This window comes from Mustela lutreola, chromosome 3 (genome assembly GCF_030435805.1).
Source record: "Mustela lutreola isolate mMusLut2 chromosome 3, mMusLut2.pri, whole genome shotgun sequence".
Lineage (NCBI taxonomy): Eukaryota > Metazoa > Chordata > Mammalia > Carnivora > Mustelidae > Mustela > Mustela lutreola.
In genome coordinates, this window is record NC_081292.1 from 115,436,521 (window position 1) to 115,456,516 (window position 19,996).

At 40.5% G+C, this 19,996-nt stretch overlaps 1 protein-coding gene across 2 annotated transcripts in view; it reads left to right on the forward strand.

Moving 5' to 3' along the window:
- Nucleotides 1-19,996, forward strand: part of ACMSD (aminocarboxymuconate semialdehyde decarboxylase) — a 109,060-nt gene that overhangs the window by 31,507 nt on the left and 57,557 nt on the right. For both annotated transcript variants that reach the window (XM_059166713.1, XM_059166714.1), the window contains exon 4: nucleotides 18,168-18,217. In XM_059166713.1, the coding sequence (XP_059022696.1) occupies nucleotides 18,168-18,217 (50 nt within the window). The remainder of the gene's footprint in view (nucleotides 1-18,167; nucleotides 18,218-19,996) is intronic.

Below are 19,996 nucleotides of genomic sequence, written 5' to 3' on the forward strand. Positions count from 1 at the left end.
TATCCTAGCAGTGAGAGCCTCCATTTTTGATTGCACCTCATTAATAGCTTTTTTGATTTCAACTTGGTTAGATTTTAGTTCTTTTATTTCTCCAGAAAGGGCTTTTATATCTCTCGAGAGGGTTTCTCTAATATCTTCCATGCCTTTTTCGAGCCCGGCTAGAACCTTGAGAATTGTCATTCTGAACTCTAGATCTGACATATTACCAATGTCTGTATTGATTAGGTCCCTAGCCTTCGGTACTGCCTCTTGTTCTTTTTTTTGTGTTGAATTTTTCCGTCTTGTCATTTTGTCCAGATAAGAGTATATGAAGGGTCAAGTAAAATACTAAAAGGGTGGCAACAACCCCAGGAAAATATGCTTTAACCAAAGTAGAAGAGATCCAAAATCGTGAGGGGGAAGAAAGGGGATAAAAAGAGGTTCAAAAAGGAAGAAAGGAAAAAAAAAGAAAAAAAAAAGAAAAGAATTAAAAAAAAAACACCTAAGAAAAATGTAAAAAAGAAAAAATATATATATTAGATAAACTAGTAAAAAAATCGTTAAAAAAGAAAAAGGTAACAGTTAAAAAAAATTTTACCCGAAGGCGAGAAAAAAAAAAAACAAACCAAAAAATGAAAAAGAAAAAAATTAAATTAACCGCAAGACTAAAAAAAATCACAGGGAAAAAGCCATGAGTTCCGTGCTTGGCTTTCTCCTCCTCTGGAATTCTGCTGCTCTCCTTGGTATTGAAACCGCACTCCTTGGTAGGTGAACTTGGTCTCGGCTGGATTTCTTGTTGATCTTCTGGGGGAGGGGCCTGTTGTAGTGATTCTCAAGTGTCTTTGCCCCAGGCAGAATTGCACCGCCCTTATCAGGGGCCGGGGTGAGTAATCCGCTCGGGTTTGCTTTCAGGAGCTTTTGTTCCCTGAGCGCTTTCCGTAGAGTCCCGGAGGAGCCGAGAGCCCAGGGCCCCACTCCTCAGTGCGTCCTCAGAGAACAGCGCCCAGTTACTCCCGTCTGCCTGACCTCCGGCCGCGCTCCGAGCTCACCGAGCCTGCGACCGGTTCAAGGTAACACCGAGCTGTGAGCTTACTGTGGGCTCTGTCTCTGTAGCAGGCTTTCCCGTTCCAATACCCGCAAGCTCTGCGACACTCAGACACCCCCGATCCTTCTGTGACCCTGCGGGACCTGAGGCCACGCTGACCCCGCGTGGGCTTTGCCCCGGTTTAGCCTCTGGAGCGATGTCCCTCAGCGGAACAGACTTTTAAAAGTCCTGATTTTGTGCAAGGTTGCTCCGCCGCTTGCCGGGAGCCGGCCCCTCCCCCCGGGGTCTATCTTCCCGTCGCTTTGGATTCACTTCTCCGCCGGTCCTACCTTTCAGAAAGTGGTTGTTTTTCTGTTTCCAGAATTGCTGTTCTTCTTCTCTTCGATCTGCCGATGGATTTTCAGGTGTTTGCAATCTTTAGATAAGCTATCTAGCTGATCTCCTGCTAGCTGAAGTAGTCTCGGCCTGCTACTTCTCCGCCATCTTGACTCCTCCTCCCCACCTTCCCTTTTAATTCATCTCCTTAGGGAGCCTGGGTAGAGTCCCACTCTCTGGAATGTACAGAATGAGTCTCTTTGGTAGGCTCCAGAATCCAGCAACCAGGATGCCTAAAATCTCTTGTCTTCAAGCTCCAGGAGCTGGGGTATCAGGAGAGGTGCTGCCAGACTGAGCTGGCCCTTTTTTCTCTTGTAGCCACATCCAACCCACTGCCAAGTCCGGTTAGTTACTCTGATTCCTTTCATTGCCCACCTCTCCCACCCCTGTTACTACCTGGTCCAAGCCACCAGCATGCATGGACCATTGCAGAAGCTTCAGCTGGTCTTCTATTATCATTCTTGTCCTCTTAAAGTTTGTTATTTCCTCAGAAGTCAGAGTAAGGCTTAAAAATCAGATTAAGTCACTTCCTTGCTTCAAACTTCAAGGACTTTTCATCACACTTGGGATAAAATCTAGACTTGAATGTGCTCTGTAAGGCCCCCCACAGTCTCTCCCAGGGCTCACCTTGTGCTTTGTTGGCCCTCTGCCTATTCTTTGGAGTGCTTTCCTGCCCGAGAACTTTGCACTGCTGTTCCACTGAGTGGAATGTCCTTGGGCTCATCACAGGATGGGTTCCTTTTCACCCTTAGGTCAATTGGGATGTCACCTCCTCAGAGAGGCCTTCCCCAACTCCAGCCACTCTTCCCTTTTCTATGTAATCTGTCATTACTGTGTTTAGTTGTTTACTCTGTGGATTCCACTATGAAGGTAGACACTACTTAAGCCTGACTGTCCATGCCATATCTCTAGTGTCTAGAGCCATGACTGGCATGTTGAACAGACCCAGTAAATGAAAGAATTAATCATTATTTAGTGAGGATTAGAGACTGCAGTGTTTGATTAGAGAGCATTGTTAAAACACTGTTGCTGTAATGTTTATGTTCATTGATTAACAGATGAGCTCTGTTATAAAACAGAGGATAAAACAGATGAGCTCCTTTCAATTATAAAATTTTTACATTTTACCTAAATACTTTTGCCTATATTACACTATTTCATTTCTGCATTTTATAGATTAGATGTAAGGTTACTGGTTTGAAAGTGGTGGGGTGAGGCTCCTGTCCAACCTTTTCTTCCTTCCCTCTACCTCATGGGCCATTACATGTCTCATAGTTCAGATTAAAATTGCACTATTTATGCATCACTTGTTTTGGATACATATTCTTTGGTCTCTGAGAACTGAAAGGGAAAAAAGAAGCCTAATCCATTTGGAACTTCTCTTTTTTAAAATGGGGGTTTTCACCCTATGGCAAACTCCCCAGACTTACCTCTTGATTAAAATGGTGAGGGGGATTGTTATAAAAACGAATGGAGTATTATGTCTGCATCAGAAAGGATGAATACCCAACTTTTGTAGCAACATGGATGGGACTGGAAGAGATTATGTTGAGTGAAATAAGTCAAGCAGAGAGAGTCAATTATCATATGGTTTCACTTATTTGTGGAGCATAACAAATAGCATGGAGGACAAAGGGAGTTAGAGAGGAGAAGGGAGTTGAGGGAAATTGGAAGGGGAGGTGAACCATGAGAGACTATGGACTCCGAAAAACAATCTGAGGGTTTTGAAGGGGCGGGGGTGGGAGGCTGGGGGAACCAGATGGTGGGTATTGGAGAGGGCACGGATTGCATAGAGCACTGGGTGTGGTGCAAAAACAATGAATACTGTTATGCTGAAAATAAATTTAAAAAATTAAAACAAAACAAACAAAACAAAAACCCCACGAATGTTTAGGCCCTCCTTTGGACATTCTGATTCAGTGGAGTGGGCCTGAAAAAGAATTTTAACAAGCATCCCAGGCAATCCTTATCCTGAGAGAGGTTTGGGGAGAATGAGAGGTTTGTGGTAGAATGAGAGAAACAGCCCTAGGTACAATCCTAGATCTGCCATTTACTAGCTGTGTGATCCTGAACAAATCACTTAACCTCCTTGCCTCCCTTAGTAGGTACAATGGGTCCTATTGCAGGCCCTTTCCACAGTTCCTGTTGTACAGTATTTACAATAATACCTGCCTTCAGAGACGTTGAGAGAGGATGAAGTATGAGCAGGTATTTGCTCACATCCCTCAGCCTCCACTGGGCCTCTTAGCGTCCTTCATGCAGAGAGGGCTGAGTTCCCACTCTAGCCCTTACCAGGCCTAGATCCCTCTCTAGTTCTGACCTTCCTGAATTGATCCCAGAACCAGCTTCAAGAGGAACCCAACTTAGTTGAGGACTTGGGAACACAGATATATCATCTTGTTCTCTTACTATTTTGGTCTTTCTCAGCTCCATGTTGGATCTTGTGGTGAAATGACCCAGGGTCTGCTGGTTACATTTTCCTCCCCATGAAGATGGCATGGATTGCTGAAATCTTCTATGCTGGGCATTTCATCATTTTATTTTCTTACCTCCACAGAGGTGGTAGAATATTGTTGTTAAGCCCCTGGGGTGTCAGACTGCCTGGGTTTGAATCCTGTTTCTGCCCCCTGCAAGCTGTGTGATCTTGGGTAATTCGCTTAACCTCTGTTCCTCACTTTCTTTTTCTATAAAATGGGCATAGTAGTAGAAACGATCTCCTAGGGTTGTTATGGGGATTAAGTGAGTTAATACATGATAGGTATTGAGAACAGTGCATGGTGCAAAGTAAGTGCTCAGCCGGGGTTAGTCATGACAGTTCTCTCAAGGATAGCCATGGAATGGAACACAAAACAAAACCCAAAGGAGACACACTCCATCTAAACTGCAGTCATAAGCTGTGATTCTCACAACAGCCATCTGAATCTCATTTCAATAGTTTTCTCCTTGAAACAATGAGTCCTTGCTCAAACTTCATATTTATTTGTTTTTTCTTTCTTAAATTTTAATTTTATTTTACTCAAATTCAATTAATTAACATATGGTGTATTATTAGTTTCAGAGGTAGATTTTAGTGATTCATCAGTTGCATATAACACCCAGTGCTCATTATATCAAGTGCCCTCCTTAATGCCCATCACCCAGTTACCCCATCTCCCATCCAACTCTCCTCCAGCAATCCTCGGCTTCCTAGAGATCAGAGTCTCTTATAGTTTGTCTCCCTCTTTGATTTCATCTTATTTTATTTTTCCCTCCCTTCTCCTATGGTCCTCTGTTTTGTTACTTAAATTCCACATGTGAATGAAATCATATGATCATTGTTTTTCTCTGATTGACTTATTTCAGTTGGGATAATATCCTCTAGTTCCATCTGTGTTGCTGAAAATGGTAAAATTTCATTTTTTGATTGCTGAGTAATATTCCATTGTATATATATACATAACACATCTTTTTTATTGATTCATCAGTGGATAGACATCTGGGTTCTTTCCATATTTTGGCTGCTGTGGACATTGCTGCTATAAACATTGAGGTGCAGGTGCCCCTTCAAATCATTATGTTTGTGTCCTTTGGATAAATATCTAGTGGTACAATTGCTGGGTCATAGGGTAGCTCTATTTTTAACCTTTTGAGAAACCTCCATACTGTTTTCCAAAGTGGCTTTACCAGATTGCATTCCCACCAACAGTATAAGAGGGTTCCCCTTTCAGCACATCCTCACCAACATCTGTTATTTCCTGATTTGTTAACTTTAGCCATTCTGACTGGTGTAGGGTGATACCTCATTGTGGTTTTCATTTATATTTCCCTGATGCTGAGTGATATTTAGCATTTTTTCATGTGTCTGTTAGCCATTTGTATGTCTTCTTTGGAAAAATGTCTGTTCATGTCTTCTTCCCATTTCTTAATTTTTAAAAAAGATTTTATCTATTTGAGAGAGAGAGAGAGAGCATGCACAAGTGTGGGGAGAGGCATAGGGAAAGGGAAAAATAGAGGCCCTGGTGAGCAGGGAGCCTGATGTGGGGCTCAATTCCAGCACCTCGGGGATAATGACCAAGCCAAAAGCAGACACTTAACCAACTGAGCCACCTAAGCACCCTGACTTCTGCCCATATTTTGACTGATTTTTTGTTTTCTTGAGGTGTTGAGTTTGATAAGTTGAGTTTGATAAGACATTTGCAAATATCTTCTCCCATTCTATAGTTTATCTTTTAGTTTTTGTCAACTGTTTCCTTGCTGTGCAAAAGCTTTTTATCTTGATGAAATCTCAATAGTTTATTTTTGCTTTTGTTTCCCTTGCCTTTGAAGTCATATCTATCAAGAAGTTGCTGTGGCAAAGGTCTCAGAGTTTACTGCCATGCTCTCCTCTAGGATTTTGATGGATTCCTATTTCACATTTAGGTCTTTCATCCATTTTGAGTTTATTTTTGCATATGGTGTAAAAAAAAAAAAAAAAGGTCCAGTTTCATTCTTCTGCAAGATGCTATCCAGTTTGACACTGGATATTCTTTCCTGCTTTGTTGAATATTCATTAACCATAGAGTTGAGGGACCATTTCTGGGTTCTCCATTCTGTTCCATTTATTTGTATCTGTTTTTCTGCCAGTACCATACTATCTTGGTGATTGCAGCTTTGTGATAGAGCTTGATGTCCAGAATTGTGATGCCATCAGTTTTGGTTTTCTTTTTCAACATTTTTTTGGCCATTTGTGGTCTTTTCTTGTTCCATACAAGTTTGAGGGTTGTTTGTTCCAGCCCTGTGAAAAATATTGATGGTAGTTTGATAGGGATTGCGTTAAGTGTGTAGACTGCTTTGGGTATCATGACATTTGAACAATATTTGCTTCCAACCCATGAGCATGGATTATTTTTTCCACTTCTTTGTGTCTTCCTCAATTTCTTTCATAAGTGTTCTATAGTTTTCTGAGTACAGATCCTTTGGTTAGGTTTATTCCTTGATATCTTATGGTTTGGCTGTAATACTGATTGGGATTGATTCTTTAATTTCTGTTTCTTCTGTCTCATTGTTACTGTAGAAATGTAGAAATGTAGCTGACTTCTGTGCATTGATTTTATATCCCACCCCTTTACTGAATTTCTGTATGAGTTCTAGCAATTTTTTTGTGGACTCTTTTGGATTTTCAATATAAAAGTATCATGTCATCTATGAAGAGTGAAAGCTTGACTTCTTTGCCAGTTTGGGTGCATTTTATTTCTTTTTGTTCTCTGATTGTTGACACTAGGTCTTCTAGTACTATATTGAATAACAGTGGTGAGAATAGACATCCCTGTCATGTTCCTAACCCTAGGACTCTCAGTTTTTCTCCATTGAGGATGATGTTCTCTGTGGATTTTTCATATATGGCTTTTATGATATTGAGGTATGTTTTCTCTTTCCCTACACTGAAGAGAGTTTTTATCAAGAAAGGATGCTGTGTTTTGTGAAATGCTTTTTCTGTGTCTATTGAGAGGATCATATGGTTTTTGTCCTTTTTTAAAAAAATTAATCTGCTATGCCACATTGATTGATTTGTGGATATTGAACCAACCTTGCAGCCCAGGAATAAATCCCACTTGGTTGTGGTGAATAATCCTTTTAATGTACTGTTGGATACTATTAACTATTATCTTGGTGAGAATTTTTGAATTCATATTCTTCAGGGATATTGGTCTGTGATTCTCCTTTTTGGCAGGATTTTTGGTCTTGGGATCAAGGTAAGGCTGGCCTCAAGGATGAATTTGGAAGTTTTCCTTCCATTTCTGTTTTTGAAACAGCTTCAGAAGAATAGGTAATAATTCTTTTTTAAATGTTTGGTAGAATTCCACTGGGATGCCATCCAACCCTGAAGTTTGTTTGTTGGAAGATTTTTTTATTACTGCTTCAATTTCTTTGCTAGTTATGTCTCTGTTCAGGTTTTCTATTTCTTCCTGTTTTTATTTGATAGTTTGTATGTTTCTAGGAATGCATTAATTTCTTCCAGATTGCCTAATTTGTTGGCATATAATTGCTCATAATATGCTCTTTTTTTTAAAAAAAAAGATTTTATTTATTTATTTATTTGACAGACAGAGATCACAAGTAGGTAGAGAGGCAGGCAGAGAGAGGAGGAAGCAGGCTCCCCGCTGAGCAGAGAGCCCGATACAGGGCTCGATCCCAGGACCCTGAGATCATGACCTGAGCCGAAGGCAGAGGTTTTAACCCACTGAGCCACCCAGGCGCCCCTCATAATATGCTCTTATAATTGTGTTTCTTCAGTGTTGGTTGTGATCCCCTTTTTCATTTATGATTTTATTGATTTAGGTCCTTTCTCTTTTATTCTTGTGAGTCTGTCTAGGGGTTTATTGATCTTGTTAATTCTTTCAAAGAACTAGCTCCTAGCTTCGTCGATCTGTTTTACTGTTCTTTTGATTTCTAGTTCATAGATTTCTGCTCTAATCCTTATTAATTCTCTTCTCCCTCTGGGATTAGGCTTTATTTGCTCCTCTTTCTCCAACTTATTTTGGTGTAAGGTTAGGTTGTGTATGTGAGATGTTTCTTGTGTCTTGATAACAGCCTGTATTGCTATATACTTCCCTCTTAGGACCACCTTTGCTGCATCTCAAAGGTCCTGAATGGTTGTGTTTTTATTTTCATTTGTTTCCATGAACTTTTAAAATTCTTTTTTAATTTCCTGGTTGACCCATTCATTCTTTAGTAGAATGCTCTTTAATCTCCATGTATTTGTATTCCTTCCAAATTTTCTCTTGATTGGGTTCAAGTTTTAAAGCATTGTGGTCTGATAATATGCAGGGAATAATCCTAGTCTTTTGGTACTGGATGACACCTGATTCATGGCCCAGTATGTGAAGTATTCTGGAGAATGTTCTAGTGTGTCATTTAAAGTCCTTGTTTACTTGTTGATCTTCTGCTTAGATGATCTGCCCATTGCTGTGAGTTGTGTGTTGATGTTTCCTACTATTAATGTATTATCAAAGTGTTTCTTTATTTAGGTTATTAGTTTATATAATTGGCTTATATAATTGGCTGCTCCCAAGTTAGGGGAATAAGTATTTATAATTGTTAGATCTTCTTGTTGGATAGACCCTTCTATTCTGATATAGTGTCCTTTGCCATCTCTTATTACAGTCTTTGGTTTTAAAATCTAGTTTGTTTGATGCAAGATACTCCAGCTTTCTTTTGATGCCCATTAGCATGGCAAGTTGTTCTGCACCCCCTCACTTTCAATCTGGAGGTGTCTTTGGGTCTAAAATGAATCTCTTATAGACAACATATCAATGGGTCTTGTTTTTTCATCCAATCTGATATACTATGTCTTTTGATTGGAGCTTTACATTAAGAGTAATTATTGAAAGATATGAATTTATGACCATTGTATTACCTGTAAAGTCCTCATGTCTGTATATTGTCTATTCCTTTCTGGTCTTTGGTACCTTTGGGCTGTCTCTTCACTCAAAGGATCCCCTTTAGTATTTCTTGCAGGGCTGGTTTAGTGATGACAGATTCTTTCAGTTTCTGTTAGTCCAGGAAGCTCTTTATCACTCCTTCTATTCTGAATGAGAGTCTTGCTGGATAAAGTATTCTTGGATGCATTTTTTTCTCATTTAGCACCATGAATATATCATGCCAGTCCTTTCTGGCCTGCCAGGTATCTGTGGACAGGTCTGCTTCCAGACTTCTGTTTCTACCCTTGTAGGTTAAGGACCTCTTGTCCTGAGCTGCTTTCAGGATTTTCTCTTTATCTCTGAGATTTGCAAGCTTGACTATTATATTTTGAGGTGTTGACCAATTTTATTGATTTTGAGCGGGGTTCTCTGTGCCTTCTGGACTTGAATGCCTGTTTCCTTCTCTAGGTTATGGAAGTTCTCAACTATTATTGGTTTAAATAAACCTTCTGTCCCCTCTCTTTCCTCTTCCTCTGGGACTTCAATTATTCTAATATCATTTGCTTTATGGTATCACTGGTCTTTCAAATCCCCCCTTTGCAATCCAGTGGTTGTTTATCTCTCTTTTCCACCATTTTTATTCTCCATCATTTTATCTTCTATATCACTGACTCTTTGGCCTCATTTATCCTAGCAGTTAGAGTCTCCATTTTTTTATTGCATCTTAGTAATAATTGTTTAGATTTCAGCCTGTTTATAGTTCTTTTATTTCTCCAGTAAGAGATTCTCTAGTGTCTTCTATGCTTTTTTCAAGCCCAGCTAGTGCCCTTTATGATCATTGTTTTGAATTCTAGTTCTGACATCTTACTTATATACATATTGATTAAATCTCTGGCAGTGAGTAGTGCCTCCTGTTCTTTCTTTTTGGGGTGAGTTTTTCAATCTCATCCTTATGTCCAGAAAAGAATAGATGAAAGGAAGAAAATACAAAAATAGCAACAACAATACCAGAAAAATATGCACTAAACAAATCAGACGATAACAGAAAAAAAATAAATAAAGAGCAAGCGAGCGAGAGAGAACAGTCAAACAAGCTGTAGAAGGGAACACAACAGTAAACTAGATCCTGGGTGTATTTTGGTCCATTTTTTAGAAGAAACTAGGTCCTAAAATAGGAAAGAAAGAAAAACTATATATAAAAATAAAATTGAGTACAAGGAAACAAAAAATGAAAAAAAATATATAATGTAAATGTAAAAATAAAAATAAAAAAGACTTAAAAAAAGAATTGATAAAATAAACTAGCTGAAAAGAAAAAATATAAAATGGAAAGACTAAAGAATAATAAGAAAAAACCACAAATGCTGTATACTGTTTTCCCCAAGAGCTAAAGTTTTGCAGTTCTCTGTGATTGGTAAATTTGGTATTGCCAGATGTTTGTGCTGGTCTTCTGGGGGAGGGGGCCTGTTGTACTGATTTGCAAGGTGTCTTTGCCTGGACAGAATTGCACCCCCTTTCCAGGGGACCAGGCTCAGTGTAAGCAGTTCCAGATTGCACTAAGTAGTACTGTTTTGATCCCTGAAGGCTTTCAGCACTGATTGCATTGGGGGAGGGGAGGGAGGTTGAAAGTGGCAACACCCCAATATCTATCTAGTTCCAGAGCTGTCAGTTTGTGTACTCCACTCTTCAGTGAGTCCTTACAGAAAAGCAGTCGATCACTCTTATCTCCCTGTTTTTTTTTTCCTCTCCCTCTGAGATTTTAAGGAAAATAAAAAATTATTTTCTTTAGTTGAGGTGAAAAACTGCTTCCTAAGTTCATATGTTTCCTTGAGAGGAAACGCAGCAAATGTAATTAAGAGATAAACTATGAGAAAATCCTCTTCAAATTCCATGCTGTCCATAGACGTACTTCATAGTCTCCATAACTATCTAGCTGAATTCCAGGGACTAGATGAAATTAGGGCCCTTATGCCTCCACCATCTTCACTCTGAACTTCACATGTAGCTCGAACCTTGCTCTTTTCTCTAAGCCCGGGAAGATTTTCTTTCTCACTCCTCTCCCACTCCCATATACTTCTGGAACAGGGGCATATACTCTGTGTTCTGTGGAATGGTCCACAGAGGTACTTTAGACATTCTGTAAAAATCATTTTGAATGCTATTTAAGTATACTTATAATTGTTTAAAAAAAAAAAAAAAACCTATAAGGAAGTATCCTAGACCAAGTTCTAACATGCCAAAGACTACCTCCTTATTTGGGACTGGCAAGTTAACTCATTTTGTGTAGATTTTGGTATAAAATGTCTTCTGCTATCTCTGTATACGTTTGAAGTTCTTATAAATTTGCCTTTGATTAAGAAGGTGATAATTCCAAGCTGCTCTTTCATTTGTGTGTATGCATTGTTTGTTTTCTTATTTAACTCTAGACTACCCATGTTGAAATTTAGGCCTGACAGTATTATAGTAGTGAGTTCCCAGTCACAGCCTCTGGTCAGGGCTCACATGTGTCTAGAAGGCTCAGTGCATCTTCTTGGAGGATATACTCCTCAAGTCATAAGGTCAATCAGGTAGTAATAAGTGAAGTAAAACGTGGCCATCATACCATATTTTAGATAGTCTTAAAAATTCTTTTAAATTGGAGAGACTTGTTTGCTTTTTAGAAGTAAACTAAGGAAGGAGGAGTCAAGATGGCGGAGAAGTAGCAGGCCGAGACTACTTCAGCTAGCAGGAGATCAGCTAGATAGCTTATCTAAAGATTGCAAACACCTGAAAATCCATCGGCAGATCAAAGAGAAGAAGAACAGCAATTCTGGAAACAGAAAAACAACCACTTTCTGAAAGGTAGGACCGGCGGAGAAGTGAATCCAAAGCGACGGGAAGATAGACCCCGGGGGGAGGGGCCGGCTCCCGGCAAGCGGCGGAGCAACCTTGCACAAAATCAGGACTTTTAAAAGTCTGTTCCGCTGAGGGACATCGCTCCAGAGGCTAAACCGGGGCAAAGCCCACGCGGGGTCAGCGTGGCCTCAGGTCCCGCAGGGTCACAGAAGGATCGGGGGTGTCTGAGTGTCGCAGAGCTTGCGGGTATTGGAACGGGAAAGCCTGCTACAGAGACAGAGCCCACAGTAAGCTCACAGCTCGGTGTTACCTTGAACCGGTCGCAGGCTCGGTGAGCTCGGAGCGCGGCCGGAGGTCAGGCAGACGGGAGTAACTGGGCGCTGTTCTCTGAGGACGCACTGAGGAGTGGGGCCCTGGGCTCTCGGCTCCTCCGGGACTCTACGGAAAGCGCTCAGGGAACAAAAGCTCCTGAAAGCAAACCCGAGCGGATTACTCACCCCGGCCCCTGATAAGGGCGGTGCAATTCTGCCTGGGGCAAAGACACTTGAGAATCACTACAACAGGCCCCTCCCCCAGAAGATCAACAAGAAATCCAGCCGAGACCAAGTTCACCTACCAAGGAGTGCGGTTTCAATACCAAGGAGAGCAGCAGAATTCCAGAGGAGGAGAAAGCCAAGCACGGAACTCATGGCTTTTTCCCTGTGATTTTTTTTAGTCTTGCGGTTAATTTAATTTTTTTCTTTTTCATTTTTTGGTTTGTTTTTTTTTTTTTTCTCGCCTTCGGGTAAAATTTTTTTTAACTGTTACCTTTTTCTTTTTTAACGATTTTTTTACTAGTTTATCTAATATATATATTTTTTCTATTTTACATTTTTCTTAGGTGGTTTTTTTTTTAATTCTTTTCTTTTTTTTTTCTTTTTTTTTCCTTTCTTCCTTTTTGAACCTCTTTTTATCCCCTTTCTTCCCCCTCACGATTTTGGATCTCTTCTACTTTGGTTAAAGCATATTTTCCTGGGGTTGTTGCCACCCTTTTAGTATTTTACTTGACCCTTCATATACTCTTATCTGGACAAAATGACAAGACGGAAAAATTCAACACAAAAAAAAGAACAAGAGGCAGTACCGAAGGCTAGGGACCTAATCAATACAGACATTGGTAATATGTCAGATCTAGAGTTCAGAATGACAATTCTCAAGGTTCTAGCCGGGCTCGAAAAAGGCATGGAAGATATTAGAGAAACCCTCTCGAGAGATATAAAAGCCCTTTCTGGAGAAATAAAAGAACTAAAATCTAACCAAGTTGAAATCAAAAAAGCTATTAATGAGGTGCAATCAAAAATGGAGGCTCTCACTGCTAGGATAAATGAGGCAGAAGAAAGAATTAGTGATATAGAAGACCAAATCACAGAGAATAAAGAAGCTGAGCAAAAGAGGGACAAACAGCTACTGGACCACGAGGGGAGAATTCGAGAGATAAGTGACACCATAAGACGAAACAACATTAGAATAATTGGGATTCCAGAAGAAGAAGAAAGAGAGAGGGGAGCAGAAGGTATACTGGAGAGAATTATTGGGGAGAATTTCCCCAATATGGCAAAGGGAACGAGCATCAAAATTCAGGAGGTTCAGAGAATGCCCCTCAAAATCAATAAGAATAGGCCCACACCCCGTCACCTAATAGTAAAATTTACAAGTCTCAGTGACAAACAGAAAATCCTGAAAGCAGCCCGGGAAAAGAAGTCTGTAACATACAATGGTAAAAATATTAGATTGGCAGCTGACTTATCCACAGAGACTTGGCAGGCCAGAAAGAGCTGGCATGATATTTTCAGAGCGTTAAATGAGAAAAACATGCAGCCCAGAATACTATATCCAGCTAGGCTATCATTGAAAATAGAAGGAGAGATTAAAAGCTTTCAGGACAAACAACAACTGAAAGAATTTGCAAACACCAAACCAGCTCTACAGAAAATCTTGAAAGGTGTCCTCTAAGCAAAGAGAGAGCCTACAAGTGGTAGACCAGAAAGGAACAGAGACCATATACAGTAACAGTCACCTTACAGGCAAAACAATGGCACTAAATTCATATCTCTCAATAGTTACCCTGAATGTGAATGAGCTAAATGCCCCTGTCAAAAGACACAGGGTATCAGAATGGATAAAAAAAACAAAACCCATCTATATGTTGCCTCCAAGAAACTCATTTTAAGCCCGAAGACACCTCCAGATTTAAAGTGAGGGGGTGGAAAAGAATTTACCATGCTAATGGACATCAGAAGAAAGCAGGAGTGGCAATCCTTATATCAGATCAATTCGATTTTAAGCCAAAGACTATAATAAGAGATGAGGAAGGACACTATATCATACTCAAAGGGTCTGTCCAACAAGAAGATTTAACAATTTTAAATATCTATGCCCCCAACGTGGGAGCAGCCAACTATATAAACCAATTAATAACAAAATCAAAGAAACACATCAACAATAATACAATAATAGTAGGGGACTTTAACACTCCCCTCACTGAAATGGACAGATCATCCAAGCAAAAGATCAGCAAGGAAATAAAGGCCTTAAACGACACACTGGACCAGATGGACATCACAGATATATTCAGAGTATTTCATCCCAAAGTAACAGAATACACATTCTTCTCTAGTGCACATGGAACAATCTCCAGAATAGATCACATCCTCGGTCCTAAATCAGGACTCAAGCGGTATCAAAAGATTGGGATCATTCCCTGCATATTTTCAGACCACAATGCTCTAAAGCTAGAACTCAACCACAAAAGGAAGTTTGGAAAGAACCCAAATACATGGAGACTAAACAGCATCCTTCTAAAGAATGAATGGGTCAACCAGGAAATTAAAGAAGAATTGAAAAAAATCATGGAAACAAATGATAATGAAAATACAACGGTTCAAAATCTGTGGGACACAACAAAGGCAGTCCTGAGAGGAAAATATATAGTGGTACAAGCCTTTCTCAAGAAACAAGAAAGGTCTCAGGTACACAACCTAACCCTACACCTAAAGGAGCTGGAGAAAGAACAAGAAAGAAACCCTAAGCCCAGCAGGAGAAGAGAAATCATAAAGATCAGAGCAGAAATCAATGAAATAGAAACCAAAAAAACAATAGAACAAATCAATGAAACTAGGAGCTGGTTCTTTGAAAGAATTAATAAAATTGATAAACCCCTGGTCAGACTTATCAAAAAGAAAAGAGAAAGGACCCAAATAAATAAAATCATGAATGAAAGAGGAGAGATCACAACTAACACCAAAGAAATACAAACTATTATAAGAACATACTATGAGCAACTCTACGGCAATAAATTTGACAATCTGGAAGAAATGGATGCATTCCTAGAAACATATAAACTACCACAACTGAACCAGGAAGAAATAGAAAGCCTGAACAGACCCATAACCAGTAAGGAGATTGAAACAGTCATTAAAAATCTCCAAACAAACAAAAGTCCAGGGCCAGATGGCTTCCCGGGGGAATTCTACCAAACATTTAAAGAAGAACTAATTCCTATTCTCCTGAAACTGTTCCAAAAAATAGAAATGGAGGAAAACTTCCAAACTCATTTTATGAGGCCAGCATCACCTTGATCCCCAAACCAGACAAGGATCCCATCAAAAAAGAGTTCTATAGACCAATATCCTTGATGAACACAGATGCGAAAATACTCAACAAAATACTAGCCAATAGGATTCAACAGTACATTAAAAGGATTATTCACCACAACCTAGTGGGATTTGTTCCAGGGCTGCAAGGTTGGTTCAACATCCGCAAATCAGTCAATGTGATACAACACATCAATAAAAGAAAGTCAAGAACCATATGATACTCTCAATAGATGCTGAAAAAGCATTTGACAAAGTATAGCATCCCTTCCTGATCAAAACTCTTCAAAGTGTAGGGATAGAGGGCACATACCTCAATATCATCAAAGCCATCTATGAAAAACCCACCGCAAAGATCATTCTCAATGGAGATAAACTGAAAGCTTTTCCGCTAAGGTCAGGAACACGGCAGGGATGTCCATTATCACCACTGCTATTCAACATAGTACTAGAGGTCCTAGCCTCAGCAATCAGACAACAAAAGGAAATTAAAGGCATCCAAATCAGCAAAGAAGAAGTCAAATTATCACTCTTCGCAGATGATATGATACTATATGTGGAAAACCCAAAAGACTCCACTCCAAAACTGCTAGAACTTATACAGGAATTCAGTAAAGTGCCAGGATATAAAATCAATGCACAGAAATCAGTTGCATTTCTCTACACCAACAGCAAGACAGAAGAAAGAGAAATTAAGGAGTCAATCCCAAATACAATTGCACCCAAAACCATAAGATACCTAGGAATAAACCTAACCAAAGAGACACAGAATCTATACTCAGAAAACTATAAAGTACTCATGAAAGAAATTGAGGAAGACACAAAGAAATGGAAAAATGTTCCATGCTCCTGGATTGGAAGAATAAATATTGTGAAAATGTCTATGCTACCTAAAGCAATCTACACATTTAATGCAATTCCTATCAAAGTACCATCCATCTTTTTCAAAGAAATGGAACAAATAATTCTAAAATTTATATGGAACCAGAAAAGACCTCGAATAGCCAAAGGGATATTGAAAAAGAAAGCCAACGTTGGTGGCATCACAATTTCGGACTTCAAGCTCTATTACAAAGCTGTCATCATCAAGACAGCATGGTACTGGCACAAAAACAGACCCATAGATCAATGGAACAGAATAGAGAGCCCAGAAATAGACTCTCAACTCTACGGTCAACTAATCTTCGACAAAGCAGGAAGGAATGTCCAATGGAAAAAAGACAGCCTCTTCAATAAATGGTGCTGGGAAAACTGGACAGCCACATGCAGAAAAATGAAATTGGACCATTTCCTTACACCACACACAAAAATAAACTCGAAATGGATGAAGGACCTCAATGTGCGAAAGGAATCCATCAAAATCCTTGAGGAGAACACAGGCAGCAACCTCTTCGACCTCAGTCGCAGCAACATCTTCCTAGGAACATCGCCAAAGGCAAGGGAAGCAAGGGAAAAAATGAACTATTGGGATTTCATCAAGATCAAAAGCTTTTGCACAGCAAAGGAAACAGTTAACAAAATCAAAAGACAACTGACAGAATGGGAGAAGATATTTGCAAACGACATATCAGATAAAGGACTAGTGTCCAGAATCTATAAAGAACTTAGCAAACTCAACACCCAAAGAACAAATAATCCAATCAAGAAATGGGCAGAGGACATGAACAGACATTTCTGCAAAGAAGACATCCAGATGGCGAACAGACACATGAAAAAGTGCTCCATATCACTCGGCATCAGGGAAATACAAATCAAAACCACAATGCGATATCACCTCACACCAGTCAGAATGGCTAAAATCAACAAGTCAGGAAATGACAGATGCTGGCGAGGATGCGGAGAAAGGGGAACCCTCCTACACTGTTGGTGGGAATGCAAGCTGGTGCAGCCACTCTGGAAAACAGCATGGAGGTTCCTCAAAATGTTGAAAATAGAACTGCCCTATGACCCAGCAATTGCACTATTGGGTATTTACCCTAAAGATACAAACGTAGTGATCCAAAGGGGCACGTGCACCCAAATGTTTATAGCAGCAATGTCCACAATAGCCAAACTATGGAAAGAACCTAGATGTCCATCAACAGATGAATGGATAAAGAAGATGTGGTATATATACACAATGGAATACTATGCAGCCATCAAAAGAAATGAAATCTTGCCATTTGCGACAACATGGATGGAACTAGAGCGTATCATGCTTAGTGAAATAAGTCAAGCAGAGAAAGACAACTATCATATGATCTCCCTGATATGAGGAAGTGGTGATGCAACATGGGGGCTTAAGTAGGTAGGAGAAGAATAGATGAAACAAGATGGGATTGGGAGGGAGACAAACCATAAGTGACTCTTAATCTCACAAAACAAACTGAGGGTTGCTGGGGGGAGGGGGTTTGAGAGAAGGGGGTGGGATTATGGACACTGGGGAGGGTATGTGCTTTGGTGAGTGCTGTGAAGTGTGTAAACCTGGTGATTCACAGACTTGTACCCCTGGGGATAAAAATATATGTTTATAAAAAATAAAAAATTTTAAAAAAAAGAAAGAAAAATAAATAAATAAATAAAAGGGAAGGTGGTTGAGAAGCGCTCTCATGACCTAAGATGAAAATCTCTGAAAGAACTGATGGAAAAATGTCTTCCTTAAATAAAACTTCACAGGGGGAGGAGGGTAGAAATATCCCTTTACAAATGGGGCCTCTTAGTTTTTTCTTGAATGAGATTATATTTGGCCAGCATTTACTCTTCGCCCTAGACCTGGGACTGTGGGATATGGGAGGCCTGGGACAGAGAGTCTTTCAGGGGGATAGGGAAGAGATGCAGGGGAGGGGAGGGTGGGATGGAGATATGCTGGGCCCTGGCAAGTGCAGGAGGAATGCCTGGACTATTCTTCTCATCACCTTTGCCTTTCTTTGTGTCTGTGTCTAGGAGTGACTGTGCAAGCCCTTTCCACAGTTCCTGTCATGTTTAGTTACTGGGTAAGTGTGAAAACTCAAAGTGTCTCATTGGTTGGTGAAGGTTCATGTTCAGCTCACTAGTGAGTGGACAGATGACTCAAGTCTTGACAGTATCCTCCCCCCCCAGCTCTCCTCCCCTTTAGAGATCACCAGGGACCCCCAGTTTTGCATATTGCAGTGTCCCCTCCCAGACATTCTTCCTAGTCATGTTCTTACTCTAGACCCACACAGTCCAGAACAGTAGCCAGGAGCCACATGTCAACGTGTGACTCACATTACATTTCCACTGAACAGGGTACTTCTAGACTCGACCTGAATTCCTTCAGAACGTACCTGTCTCATGATTCATTCCTGCAGTGACTTGCTCAGTCACTGACAAGCCAGTTTATTCTGAGATGATAATGACCAAAAAGTGAGAACAATAATAATGGCCTGATATGCTGGCTCTCTGAGGGAAATACACAATTCAAAAGGGGATTGCTGCACTTGGATGCCTCTCCCCAACAGATTAAATCTCTAGCACTGAGCTTCAGGAATGATCACAGGCTGTGGGAGGTCACAGCTGGGGATGCACTATGTATCTGCTCAAGCAAGTGAATATTCATTTGTGTGGTGATTTAAGGAATAATGGAAATATCACCTGCTCACACGGACTTTCCCCACCCATGCTCATATTCCACTATTACTGCTTTAGTCTTTAGCTGTTCCTGTGATTAGACTCATTTTTTTTACTTTCTTTTATTTTTTATTTTTGAGAGAGAGAAAGAGAGTGCAAGGAGTGGGAAGGAGCAGGGGGAAAGGGAGAAAGAATCCCAAGCAGACTCCCCACTGAGCACAGAGGCCAAGGATGGCTCCATCTCATGATGTTGAGATCATGACCTGAGCTGAAATCAAGACTTGGGAGCTTAACAATCTGCGTTACCCAGGCACCTCTAGACTCAATTGTTTTTTTTAATAAAAATCACTAAGACTTCAATATGTGCAAATTTATCAAAGTGTCTACTATTTTGACTGAACAGCTGGAATTTCTGGAGACTACCAAATGGCTGCCAGTGGAGGTGGGCTGAAGTTAAAAGGAAAGAAACAGTAAAGAAAGGAGAGTTAGGAGGGGCAAGATGGCAGAGAAGTAGGAGACCCGGTTTCAACCCATCCTGAAGTGAGCTAAATATCTACCAGAACACTCTGAACACCCAAGAAATCAGCCTGAGATGTAAGATTATACACTTCTGGATCTCTATGGGGGCAGGAAATCATCAGTGGAGAGGTAAAATGGAGGGGAATGCTCAGACTGATATCGAAGGATAAACAAAAGGGGGAATGAGCCACAGAAGTGACTTACTGGAAAGTAATACCCCAGTATGAAATTACCCTGTGCTTGGGGACCAGCATTAACCTGGAGTCTGTTTAAAAGCACTCAAAAAGAGCAAAATTTCTTAAAGGGCAACTGTGGAATTGGGTGGCCATGGGCACAGTCCTAACCCATGGACCCAGGATGGCCAGTGCCTATGACCACCCATGCCAGAGAGAGTGCAGCACAGCCCCCAGTCCATGATCCCTGAGCCCCCAGCTTTCCGCTGCTTGTGCCACTGCTTGGCTGGGCACACTCCCACCCGCACGTGAGAGAGCCTGGTGTGGGCACCAGCCAGCAGTCTCTAGATCTGCAGCCTTCCGCCACCTGCCTTTGGGAAGTTGCAGTGTTCAGCGGAGTTTGCAGAGGGGGAGTCTGTGTATTCTGGACAATGCAGGGGGGAGCAAACTGAGGCTTCTCTCTGAGACGAGGACTGTTTGTGGACAGTTTAC